The sequence below is a fragment of the Garra rufa genome, chromosome 5, assembly GCF_049309525.1.
Source record: "Garra rufa chromosome 5, GarRuf1.0, whole genome shotgun sequence".
In the NCBI taxonomy this organism is placed as follows: Eukaryota; Metazoa; Chordata; class Actinopteri; order Cypriniformes; family Cyprinidae; genus Garra; species Garra rufa.
In genome coordinates, this window is record NC_133365.1 from 43,956,984 (window position 1) to 43,971,091 (window position 14,108).

At 31.9% G+C, this 14,108-nt stretch overlaps 1 protein-coding gene across 1 annotated transcript in view; it reads left to right on the forward strand.

Annotated features, from left to right (window-relative positions):
- Positions 1-14,108, forward strand: part of aacs (acetoacetyl-CoA synthetase) — a 50,291-nt gene that overhangs the window by 1,697 nt on the left and 34,486 nt on the right. The window contains exons 3-7 of the mRNA XM_073840579.1: positions 1,976-2,096; positions 4,283-4,396; positions 10,363-10,460; positions 13,252-13,366; positions 13,475-13,619. Coding sequence (XP_073696680.1) covers positions 1,976-2,096; positions 4,283-4,396; positions 10,363-10,460; positions 13,252-13,366; positions 13,475-13,619 — 593 coding nt within the window. The remainder of the gene's footprint in view (positions 1-1,975; positions 2,097-4,282; positions 4,397-10,362; positions 10,461-13,251; positions 13,367-13,474; positions 13,620-14,108) is intronic.

Below are 14,108 nucleotides of genomic sequence, written 5' to 3' on the forward strand. Positions count from 1 at the left end.
TTTTTTTTGCCAATCTTTATATATGTAAAGTATTAACTTTTGTCAAAATTAAATGTATAGACATTTTAAAAGTTTTAAATTTTAGAGTTTCTGTTTGTGATTTCCTTTTGTGTAACAGGTGGCACCCAGGTTCACATTGCCACAAAATGATGTCACCATGGCCATGAATAATTGGTGTGGCCCGTAGCTAAGAAATCTGATAATGTATTGGTTGTCATGTTGTGATTGGTTTTCAGTCATATTTCTGTGATGGTATACGTGCATTAGATGATGTAGTGTAGACAATGGTTAAACTCATTAGTCACATAAGAATCGTAAACATTTATGAATTTATAACAAATTAGAACTACTGCTGGGAATATTTCAAGCTTATATCAGATCTCTGGCTGAAAGGGTGTGCTGGGGTTTCTTTGTCTAAGACAGCTGTTTTGCTTAAGGAGTGTCATACGGTAAAACATAATAAAAGAACACCAACTGCAGTCTATATATGGCTTTTTATCTATGTACAGCCTTCTCAAACTATTTTAACGGCATGCTGTGTCTAGATTATTTTAATTTTATGACTAAATGAATTGCAGTGTGTTTGTATAGTTAAACTAACTAATAATTGGGGAGGGTGCTTGCCCATATCAAAATAGTTGGGCGGTAGATAGGATGTTGCAACAAGGTTGTCAAGTCAATCTATACTCGGAGTAGTTCACCTGTAGTCTTTATCCAAGTCAGTGTTGTTATGTAATAGTTTATTAAACTATTACAAATGAAAATGAATTGAAATAATTAGTATAAAGATTTGAACTACTAACACTGAAAAAAATTAAACTAAAATTGAAATAAAATAAATGAAGCTAAATATAAATGAAATCATGATTAATCACATCCTAAATAAAAGTTTTTGTTTACATAATATATGTATTTCCATGTATTTTTATATATATATATATATATATATTTATATATACACTACCAGTCAAAAGTTTTTGAACAGTAAGATTTTTAATATTTTTTTTAAAAGTCTGCTCGCTAAGCCTATATTTATTTTAACCAAAGTACATTAAAAACAATAAAATTTGAAAATATTTTTACTATTTAAAATAACTGTTTTCTATCCGAATATATTTTAAAATATAATTTATTCCTGTGATTTCAAAGATGTTTTTTTTAGCATCATTACTCCAGTCGCACGATCCTTCAGAAATCATAATATTCTGATTTGCTTATTATTATAATTGTGTTGAGAACAGCTGAGTAGAATTTTTTTCTTTGATGAATAGAAAGTTCATAAGAACATCACTTATCTGTAATAGAATTTTTTTGTAATGTTATACATGTCTTTATCATCACTTTTGATCAATTTAAGGCATCCTTACTAAATAAAAATGTGCTAAACTGTTTTAAATATTGGTGATAATAATAAAAATCTTTCTTGAACACCAAATCAGCATATTAAAATGATTTCTGAGGGATCATGTGACACTGAAGACTGGAGTAATGACAAAGAATTTAGCGTTTTAATTGAATTAAAAATTACATTTTAAAATATATTCAAATAGAAAACAGTTATTTTAAATAATACAAATATTTAAAAATTTTACTGTCCGTGCTGTACTTTGGATGAAATAAATATAGGCTTGGTGAGCAGAAAAAACTTCTTTAAAAATATTAAAAATCTTACTGTTCAAAAACTTTTAACTGGCAGTGTACATAATAAATATACACAGTACAGTACACATACATATATTATGCAAACAAAGACTTTTATTTTGGATGCGATTAATCATGATTAATAATTTAACAGCACCAAAAATGACTATTGCATTAATACTATAAAAATACATAAATAATACTAAAATATCACTTTTTTTAGAATGGATATACAGTTGTTTGTGATAATAAAAATGATAAATTATAATGAGATTTTTTGAAAGGTGCTCCATCAAACAGCCTGACGTGTGACTTTGCTCACTCTCCATTTCAGGTGGTTGATGTTTCTAAAAGGATATCCGATGTACCTGAGTGGTTTAAAGGCAGCAGACTGAATTATGCAGAGAACCTGCTCAAACACAAAGACCAGGACAAAGTGGCTCTCTATGCTGCAAGTAAGTCACAGCCAATCGCTGAACTAGCCAAATTTATTATTACACAGCTCGCAATCAGCAACTTTTTTAACTTGCTTGGTAGGTTGGTAGGTATTGCCAATAATAATACACCCTTTCAGGTTGATCCTGATCCTGACTGAATTTTGTGAACTATCTGAATGTATATTGTCCCTACTGAATATCAGAAGCCTAATCAAACATTTGAAGCTTTGTAAGGCTGTGAGAGTTATGTTCAGTTTCATTGAATGATCTGGACTCCATTGTATGTTTTTGTTAAACGTTTTATTACTAAAATATCTCCATGACCAGATGCCACACAAACGTCTGCCGATTTAAAACGAGACTCAGCATCTCTGCTTATCTCCTTGAGGCATTGTCAATCTGACCTTATACACAAATGGCTACTTTAAAATAGCAACGGCGCTGTGTGCACATGTGTTTTATCTGTATAGATAGAATCTGTCATTGCGGACCTCTGGCTAATGCAGCACTAAATGAATTATGCTATCTGTAATTTGATTTGTGGGTTCAGTGTCTGTGTAGGGGCGGGATAAACGTGGTCGTTCTTTTATACTGTGATGGATGTCCTGATACGGTCCAGGGGAGAGCGGATGTAATTACCAAAGTGGCATCTATCAGAAATGTACCTGCGTCATTGGTTTGTGTCTTTGTGAAATGGGGAGGCTCATTTACCTGAAAAAGTAGATTAGATAGGACTCTGGAGCGCAAATTAAATTTAACACTTCATTTACTGATTACAAACAGTAATGAAAAACATTACCCGAGTTACTGCGATATTTCAGCTGCACCACAGTCACAGATGGGAAAGAATTCTCTCGTTGCTCGTAAAAGTTAGTCTGTTGATATGCACTGATAATGTAAGCCTAAGGCAGATTTGAATAATAATGATATCAACAGTAAATTTACTTAGAGTACCGTTCAAAAGTTTGAGGTCAGTGCGATATTTTTATTTTTTTTTCCAGAAATAATTCTTTTTATTAAGTAAGGATGCAGTAAATTGATCAAAAGTGTTAGAAAAGTATGACTACAAATAGGCTTGCTTTTAAATGATAATAAAAAATAATGATGTTTATTACTTTTTATTTATTATTGTTATTGTTGTTATTCTAATTATTTCATATTTAATTTTATTTAATGTCTTTTTAGAAATGGTAGAAAGCATTACTTTATTTATTATTAGTAGTAGTAGTAATAGTAATAGTTGTTGCTGTTATTATCAATAAAATGTAACTACAAATAGGCCTACTTATTAGGTATTACATTTTATTTTATTTTATTTATTTGTCCTTATTATTATTAAATTTGTATTTAATATTTAATTTTATTTAATGCAGTTTTAGAAATGTTAGAAAGTATTATTTTCTTAATTTTATTCTTTATTATTATTAAGAACATATAACTACAAGTAGGCCTACCTTTAAGTTATAATAAAAAATGATATTTATTACTTTTTATTTTCTTTATTATTATTATCATATTTAATTTTTATTTAATATTTAATTGTATCTAATTTCTTTTTAGAAACGTTAGAAAGTATTACTTTATTTATATTATTATTATTATTATTATTATTATTATTATCAATAAAATAGGCCTACCTTCAACTAATAATAAAATTTAGTAATATTTATTACTTTTTATATTCTTTATTTTTCTTTCTTTATTTTTATTGTTATTATGTAATATTTAATTTTATGGAATGTATTTTTATAAATGTTAGAAAATATTTTATTCTTTATTATTATTATTATTATTATTATTATTAAAAAATATAACTACAAGTAGTCCTACCTTTAAATTATAATAAACTTATTTCATACTTTTTAGAAATTATTTATTATGTGTTATTTTATTGTTCCTTTATTATTTTTTATTATTATTAATATGATTATTTAATTTAATTTTTTTAATATTTAATTTTATCTAACCTTTTTTTAGAAATGTTTAGTATTACATTATTTATTATTATTATTATTATTATTATTATTATTAAGAAAATATAACTACCTTTAAATAATAATAAAAAATATGTATTTTTTATTTAATTAAAAATTTTTCTTTGTTATTGTTGTTATTATTGTTATATCATTTTTATTTAAAATGTAATTTAATTTAATGTCTTTTTGCAATGTTTAAGATTTGTAAAAGTACTTTTTTTTTCGTAGCTGAGGCGAATGAGGAGATCGCCAAGGTGACTTTCGGAGAGCTGAGGCGTGACGTTGCTCTCTTTGCTGCCGCCATGAGGAAGATGGGCATCAAAACTGGAGACAGGGTCGTAGGTGAGCATCACCTTTTTTCTCTTTCATTTTGTCTGTCTCTTACTATTTGTGTTGTGCTTTTTCAGTCACCTGTTTGACACCCACACGACAGTCAAATACAAGAAAATCTACCATGCTGTTTTATATTGCATCAGGCCCGGGAGCTCTAACCTGTTTTTCCTGCCCTCTTTCTTTGCTTTTTCACTCTGTCCTTGTTTGTCTTCATGAGTGTCCCAGACATTCTCTCCCGAAATCAGAAATTCCCCCTTTCTGTCTCAATTCTGGGGTTCAGCCAGAGCCATTCATGGTTATAGATGGAGAATAAGAGGGGTGCAGTTATAGCGTGGCAGGGCGATTAGTCTTTTCAGGCAGTTTGTGTGCAGATCTAATACTCAAGTGCATTCAAGCAAGCTGAAGCTGGAGGTTGGTTAGAAGGTTCAGATGCTTAATGTGTCTCCACCCTCTACTGTGACAGCATTTGTGAGTAATGGTGTCTTTATGCGCGTGATGTGAGAGGGACCAAAGTGTGTGTAATCGCTGACGTCATTCTGCTGGGTTCAATATCTGCAGTGCTGATCATCTCTGACTTGTAATGGCTGTAAATGGGAGGAGGCCATTTCAGTGACATGCACACAAAGATTTATTAATACAAGTCTCTATAGAGTAATAGAGGGGAATAACAGGGTTCACACAAGGTGCTTAAATTGCTTGAAAGTAATTGAATTTGACTTTTTGAAATTCAGGAACCTGGAAAACCCCTGAAAATAGCAATATTCCTGAAGAGGTACTTGAAAAGTGCTTGAATTATTGTAAGACAATGAATCTATGAAAGGAGTGTTTAATTTTGTCAATAAGCACCTATCTTTTTACGCAAAAATTACGCAATTCAAATAATATATATTTTTCTTATTTCAGTAAATGTCAGAAAACAATCGAGCTAAGCAAGTAGTAGTACTGACAGTTTCATGTAAACATGGCTGAAGATGTGAAAAGAGGAACAGATGAACCAATCTAACCAAATCTATTGAGTCATTTACGTTGTAACCGCTCTGTTTGATTCAAACTCAATTTCAAGCGATTCTCTAGCAAAAAACAGATCAAATTAAAAGAGCCATTCATTTTCGAATTTCTTGTGACGATTTTAAGATGTACATAGTGATGGGTGAAATGGAGCTTTTCGAAACTCCAAATCAGTTAAACGATTGAATGGCAAAATGATTCACTATTTCGAAGTGCTCCAATCGAGCCTATCGTGAATCATTTGATTTAGATCGGAACAGGTTCATGAATCATTTAGCGAATTGAACTATTCAGATCAAACAATTTATGATACGCGATTTGAAGTCCAGATCTAAATCATATTTAGATTTGGACTTCAGAGCGTAGATCGGGAATCATTCGATTTAGATCGGAACTTTGGAGCAGGTTTGCCAATCGTTCGTTTTAGATTGGAACTTCAGAGCGTGGGTTGCGAATTGTTTGATTCAGATCAGGACTTTGGTGCAGGTTCGCAAATCATTTGTTTCAAATCAAATTCAGATCGGGAGTTCAGTGTGGGTCACTTAGATCGGAATGGGTTTGTGAATCATTTAGCAAATTGACTCATTTAAATCAAATGATTCACGATACACGATTTGAGTGTGGATCATGAACCATTTGATTTAGATCGGAACTTTCTAAATCAAAAGCTCATTTGATTCAGTTTGGGACTTCTGAATCTGTATCTCGAATCCTTTGATTTAGATCAGAACGGGTTTGTGAATCATTTAACAACTGAATAATTTAAATCAAATAATTCGCAATACGTGATTTGAAATCCCAATTTCAATCAAATTCAGATCGGGACTTCAGAGCGTGGATCGCAAATGATTCACTATTTCGAAGCACATCAAGTGGATTGTGTATTCTGAATCATTTGATTTAGATTGGAACTTTGGAACAGGTTCGCCAATCGTTTGTTTTAGATCGGGACTTCAGAGCATGGATCGCGAACATTTGAATTAAGAACATCGGAACTTTGGAGCAGGTGTGCGAATCGTTCTGTTTAGATTGGAACCTTAGAGTGTGCATTGCGAATTGTTTGATTCAGATCTGGACTTGGGTGCGGGTTCATGAATCATTGTTTCAGATCAGGATTTCTGAGTGATTTTGTGAATCTTTTTTTCCTGTTTTTTTTTTTTTTTTTAAACAGTAGAAAACATCAAACTGAACATCAAAAAGAAAGAAAGTATACACAAATACAAATCCCTTAAGAAAATTAACATTGAAAGTAAAAGTGGTTTATGAACTAGATTTTTTATTTTTTTGGAAGAAAATGTGAGTGTGCAATATATGGAAATTATCGAAATATGTACTTATCGCTATGTTGTGAACTTTTCTCAGAGACCAGGAGACGTCTGGATATCTTGAAGCAGAAGTTTCTCTTATTGAGATCCTAGCTGTTCGTCGCTGCAGTCATCAAAATTCGTCTGACTAAGGCATATACATTACAGTTTATATACCTTTCCAGGGGGAGGATTACATAGAGGTGGAGACAATATAAACAAAGCATGCAAATGCAATACAGGAATCAACCCATTACCAGAGTTCCCCCAGCCCTGATCTCATTATCATAACAGTGTCATTCAAAGGCATAGGTGCTAATCCAATCAGTCTGACAGTATTGACTATACCTTCACATTATCATAGAGACAAAGGCAAGCTGTACCTTGAGCTTAGAATTCACACTTAACTTGCGAAACCTGTTCAGGAACTGCAAGAGAACAGGAGCTGTTAGGAACCTCTGGCTACAAACTTTGCTTGAGAGAGTAATTTCTCTGATGTCCTCATATTTACCATAAATGTTAAATACAATGTAGGATCAACAAATCTTTAACATATTCTTAAATTTGTAATCCTTCAGCTACAGCTTGCAATATTTGGAGCCATAAACAAAAGACAGAGAAAATCACTCACTGCTCTTGCCTAAATAAGAATCAGTGCATATTAAATTCATGGAGTGAAGACTAAGCAATTACCACACTGTTTTATATTATGTAGAATCAGAATCAGAATGAGCTTTATTCGGCAAGTGTGTGCAAACACAAGGAATTTGTATGTGTCATATATATATATATATCACATTATTTAATGAGTTACCGCATATCACATTTTTTTTCAATATCTCATAGCCCTAGTGTCCTCCATTGAAAAAGTTAACATTACAAGGTTAGCAGGGTGTTGCCTTATAGTTGTTAGTGTTTTCTATGTAGTATCTGCTATGACATTGCTAGCTGGTTACTAGGCTGGTTACTATGTGACTACTTACTGGCTCAATTAAAAGTTTGTTTTACTTGAAATGTTTACTTGAAATGAGTGGAGTCTATGGGATAACTTTATTGCTTGTGTATGGTCTGCCAGATGAAATGAGTGCATTTAAGATATTTTTAATACATACATACCGCTTTTATCAATATAACTGTTTGAATGAATAACTTTTAATTTTATTATGTATATATAAATGAAATAATAATTTTGAAAATATTCCAAAATATTAGATATTAGAATATAATATTAGTTATTAGAATATAAAATGTAATTTCTAAGTTAAAAAATAAATACACATTTTTAAATATTTTAAAAAGTATTTTTATTTTAAGAACATGACCAATCTTTTAGCTAGATTAGACCCTTTTTCCTCGTCTGGGATTGTGTAGACCCCTTTGAAGCTGCATTAAAACTGCAATTTGGACCTTTAAACCGTTGGCCACCATTGTAATCCACTATATAGAGCAGGGGTTCCCAACCTTTTTTACTCCGGGGCCCCCCTCCTTCTCCGGCCAATTTTGCAAGGCCCCCCTATGCCTGACATGTCATCTTATACTGTACTTCCACAGTAAAGAAAAAATAATTTATTTTTAAAACTTTTTTATTAACCAAAACATTTGTTTTGCCTTAATTATTCTTCTACTGCATGTTATAAAAAAACCCCCTCAAAATTCAAATAAAATTTTAATTAAAACTTCAAATATACCTTATAATCTTTAAAGAAAACCTCTGCTCAATTCTAACTTTTAAAATTATTTTACTTCAGACATTCTTTACAACTTAAGAGTACTTTTTCTTAAATAAGTGAACCTGCTCTACAACAGGGAGATACCAAAAGACCACTAAACCTATCCCTTTGAACTTGACTGACTGAATAGCTACTGTTTGTATCCATTAAAAAAAATAATACACGATTTCAAACTACAGCAAATACATTCTAAATCTGTTGAAACACATCGATGTGAAGGTTCGACCAAGACGGGATCAGTGAACTCTGTCAGTGCGCGCCTGATGCTCATAAACACCGAGCCTCACTCCTCTTCTATGGGTGAGCATCTATTATAAAACACTCACATTAATTTGGACAACTAGGCAAATGTTTGTAATTTCACGCAAAAATACGATAGGGATCAGAGCCCCGAGAGCGCGCATAGTTTGTGAATCAATAGCAGACTTATGCGTGTCTCATGCACGACTCTGATTTACACGAGACATTAGGCACGCGCAAGTTCGTTATTATGACACTAATCGTTTTTACCTTTTACCTTTACGACTGTTTGCTTCATGCGTGCAGCCGAGAGATGTAACATTGGTTTGCGTACAGCATTTGGAAGTTTTGAGCCGCCATTCAGTCTGTATTTAACAGTGCGATGAGGCTTGCTGCGCCGAGTCTGAAGCAATCAATCACAGAACACGAGAGAGGCTGTGCTTTTATTATTCTCATTTAGCGCATTAATAATGAAATTAAACAATTATAGGATAATATTTACATCAATTTTAAGATATCTCGCGGCCCCCCTGGAGGATCACTGAGGCCCCCTAGTGGGTCGCGACCCCCTGGTTGGGAACCGCTAGAGAACAATCCTGGAATGTTTTCCTTAAAAAATGTAATTTCATTGCAACTGAAGAAAGAAAGACATTAACATCTTAGATGACAAATTATCAGGAAATTTTTATTCTGGAAGTGAATGTCTCCTTTAAGAACAGAAGTGGCACTGTCTCCATTTAGATGGCTACAAAAATATGTGTGCGTGTTAATTCAGCTGTGTAAATTCCTTAACTACTGTATCTTTTTTTTTTTAAAGTATGTCTACGTGGATGCAAACATGTCTGTGTGCTCACAAAGGCGTGTCTTTTTTGAACAAGTGTGTGTTATGTGACGTAAAAGCATAGACGTTTACATAGACTGAGTGTATCGATCCTGTTAGGGTGTGCAGCTGAGTGTGTGTGTTCATGTAGAGTGTGTTTCTCTCTTGAGTGTCCTTGTCTGTCCCCTTGATTTACAGCGTGTGTGTGTGTGTGTATGAGTAGGAGAGAATATATGGCCACTTTGCAGATGAGGCCAGGGTTTATTGCTGCAGTATCATTTAGCTAATGGACACTATTTCTAATCTGTGTCACTTTCTGTCTTTCCTCTCTCTATTTCGTTCAATACACTTAAATATCATTTACATTTAAACTGAGAATTTTAGGCAGGTGCTTTCTTACTAAAGAGACATGTTGAATAAATAATATTTAAGTTGAGCATTAAATATAGCCACAAACTTAAAGCTGAAAGAAGAGGAGTGGAGTTAAATATCAAGAGTTACGAGGCTGTGGAATTAAAATGGACAAAAAAGATGACGAATTAGCCTAAACAATAAATTTAGTTAATTATATTTATTATATATTTCCTTTTTTAGTAAAAAAATGCAACTGTATTTCAGTTTCAATTCTGTATAGTAGTTGCATATTATGTTCTGTATTTATCATTTCCTTCCTTTGTGTGATATTTTCAGTAACTTTTTTTTTTTTTGGCAATATGAGCACAGTATTTCTGAAGATCATTTAATGTATTGTGCCTGCTGAGTGCGCTATTAAAATAACTTGAATCTCTTAAGAGTCATTCTTGGACAATTTAGGTGATCCATTGCTGTTTCTAATGTAACTTTGTGTGATATATTCCCTCTCTTTACCCTCAGGATATCTTCCCAATGGGATTCATGCTGTTGAGGCTATGCTCGCTGCTGCCAGTATAGGTGCCATCTGGAGTTCAACCTCTCCAGATTTTGGTGTCAATGTAAGAGCTTTACCATATTTGACCATATGGCAACTATAATATATATATTGTTTTAACCATATAAAATATACAATGAGTGTGTAACAACCACTTCAATTTTTCTGTGAGACGTGGATCATCAAAACACGTAAAATATACAGGCTAGATCAGGTCAGAAAGCCTTTTCACTTTAATGATGATCCAGGGAACCAGAGAATATTTTTATATTTTACCTACCAATTTAATATATTAATATTTTACATACCAAGTTAAAGTTTGGGGTCTATGGAAAGCCCATTTCCACCCCTGAATAAAAAATAAAAAAAGGTTATTGTGACATTTTTCCAGAATTGCATCATATAAACTTTTTTTCTCTCAAATGCGAGTTTGTATATCATATTTCTGACTGTTTCTCTCACAATTGCGATTTTTTTTATTTTTTATTTTTTATTTTTTTATCTTGCAGTTCTGATTTTTTTCATGCAATTCTGATTTTTTTATTTATTTTTTATCAGAATTGTGAGATATAAACTCGCACATGCGAGTTATGAAGTCCAAATTTTAGGGGAAAAAAGACTGACATAGAATTGACATCAGAATTGCGAGTTTATATCTTGCATTTCAAATTTTATAACTCACAGTTGCGAGTTTGTATTATGCAATTATGCAAAAAAAGTCTGAATTACGAAATGTAAAGTCGCAGATTTTTTTTTCTTCAGTTTTTATTCAGTGGCGGAAACAGGCTTCCTTAGGGGTCACAGGGTTTTCGCGGATCCTTAAAATGTCTTAAAAAGTCTTAATTGTAGTTGTATCAAATTTAAGGCCGTAAAAAGGCTTAAATGGTAGAAGAAAGTATTATTTATGATTTCCAATAGGTCTTAAATTTCATTTACCGGAAAAACCGCAATATTTCTGATGTTCCGAAAGCGCCACCTGCTGGTAGATAATGAGTTTGTATTTTCAATAAGGCTGTCTGCTGTTTTTGTTTAGACAAAAGAGAAAAAAATCAACCAATGTTTTTACACTGCAAACAGGCAGAGTTGTAAATTAGAACTGGTGGATCATCAAGAAGATAATGCATTATAGAAATCTAAACAATTTTAGACAAAATAACAAAATATATTTATGTTATTTAATTAATATAATAATTGATAGATTTTTTTTTTATTAATATAATTAATACTTTTGACGTAATTTTATAAAACTTATTGTTTTTGTGAAAACCTGTATCTGAACTGTAAATCATGCCTTTTACAGTCACTTTAAAGTTTAATATGTTACCAAAAAATTGACCCTTATGACTGGTTTTGTGGTCTAATTGTGACACTGAAGGATCCAATGAGAATGTGGATAAATCCTTTTCTCCCGCCAGCTGTTACCAGATGTATGAATATCAGATTTAGACCTCAGCATAAAGAATGACTCCGAATACAATCATCTGCTGGGCATTGCTGTACTATGCTGACCCGGCATTCATATGCCCACATGCCTTCATACTTACACTGGGGCACTTTGTTCTAGTCTTGTCTATTAAATGCACTCTATATATCCCACAAGCAAAAATGAGTAAATATAAATATAGTAATATTCCATTAGTCATATTATCGCAACATTTCTGCCCACATGTAAAAAAAAAAGAAAAGTAGGTCATCTAGCCATCAATTCTTGCTCTTCAAATGTGTGTGACCTGTTAGCTATGTCAGACTTTGTCACACACATACACACATTACCTCTTGCTCCTGCCTCTCTGTGTCTCTCTCTCACATACACTCTCTTATGAGGAGATTAAAGTAAGTCTACAGCCCCCTCAGGGCCGAGGTTATTCCATAAATAGGACAGGCTCTAGCAGATAAAGCAACATCACCATGGCTTATTGACTGAAGTAAACTCAGTATGTACATTGCTGCCATCTGTGGTTAAGTTAGGGTACTACAGTAAAGTGGACTCAGTGTGGCAATTTTTTATACACTACTGTGGGCTAAGTTTGGGCTTAGTAAGATTTTTATTTATTTTTTCTTATTAAGGCTGCATTTATTTGATGAAGAAAAAAATACAGTAAAAAGAGTAATATTGTGAAATATTATTACAATTTTAAATAGCGGTTTTCGTTTTATAGTTAATGTAATTTATTTATGTGATGACAGCTAAATTTTTAGCAGAAATGGATTTTAGGATTGTTTTAAGAATTAACGGTTTAAAAAACAGCATTTATTAGAAATATAAATCTTTTGATTTTTAAAAAAAAGTCTTTGCTTTTGACCAATTTAATGCATTGTTGCTGCATAAACATCTTGAAGAAAAATCTTTTTGACCCACAAATTTTGAACAGAATTTTTTTTACTGAATATGTAGTTTGTGTATATAGTATATTTTGAATATATTATTATATACACTAGTCAAACGTTTTTGGACAGTAAGATTTGTGATGTTTTTTAAAGAAGTCTCTTCTGCTCATCAAGCCTGCATTTATTTGACCCAAAGTACAGCAAAAACAGCACAATTTTGAAATTTTTATTTAACTGTTTTCTATTTGTACTGGAGTATTGATGCTGAAAATGTAGCTTTGGTCACACGAATAAATTACATTTCAAAATATATTCAAATACAAAGCAGTTATTTTAAATAGTAAAAATATTTCACAATATTACTGCTTTTGCTATATTTTAGATGAAATAAATCCAGGCAAAAGTGACTTCTTTAAAAAAAATATTAAAAATCACACTGTCCCAAAACTTTTCACTGGTAGTATATGTATTTTTGTTTTTTGTGTGTAGCTTTTTTCTATTATTCATGTATCTCTTTTCTTCTTAAGGGAGTTCTAGACCGCTTTTCTCAGATCCAGCCCAAGCTGATATTCTCAGTAGCAGCTGTTGTGTATAACGGCAAGCAGCACGACCATATGGAGAAACTCCACAGTGTTGTAAAAGGTATGAAACAACACATTTCAGCCCACAATTGTTCCATCATTTTGTCTTGTTAATATGCATACATTTCATGGATTTGCATATGTATTTTCCACCTGTCATCTCTCACAGGTCTCCCTGACCTGAAGAAGGTTGTGGTCATTCCATACGTTCGCTCTCGACAAGAGACTGACCTCTCTAAGATTCCCAACAGGTCTGTGCATGATGTGTGTTTACGACCACATTTCAATATATCACCGTTCTTTTTATTATATGTTGCGCTGATACTCCTATTTTTATGTAGAAGTTCACATGACAAAATATATTCATTTGTAATGGGTGTAGTGTACGTGTGTTAATAATATATATATTTCCTTAATACATAGACAAGCATTCAAAATGTTGGGGTCAGTACAATTTTTATTAAATTTTTTTAAAGAAATTAATACTTTTATTCAGCAAGGATGCATTAAATTGATCAAAAGTGACAGTAAAGACATTTATAACATTCTAAAAAAATTCTAATTAAAATAAGTTGTTCTTTTGAACTTTCTATTCATGAAATAATCCTGAAAATATAAAAAATCCTGAAAGTTTCCACAAAAATGACAGTATTGATGATGATAAGACCTGTACACACACACACACACACACACACACATATATATATATATATATATATATATATATAAATATATATATATATATATATATATATATATATATTATATATATATAATATATATATATATATATATATATATAT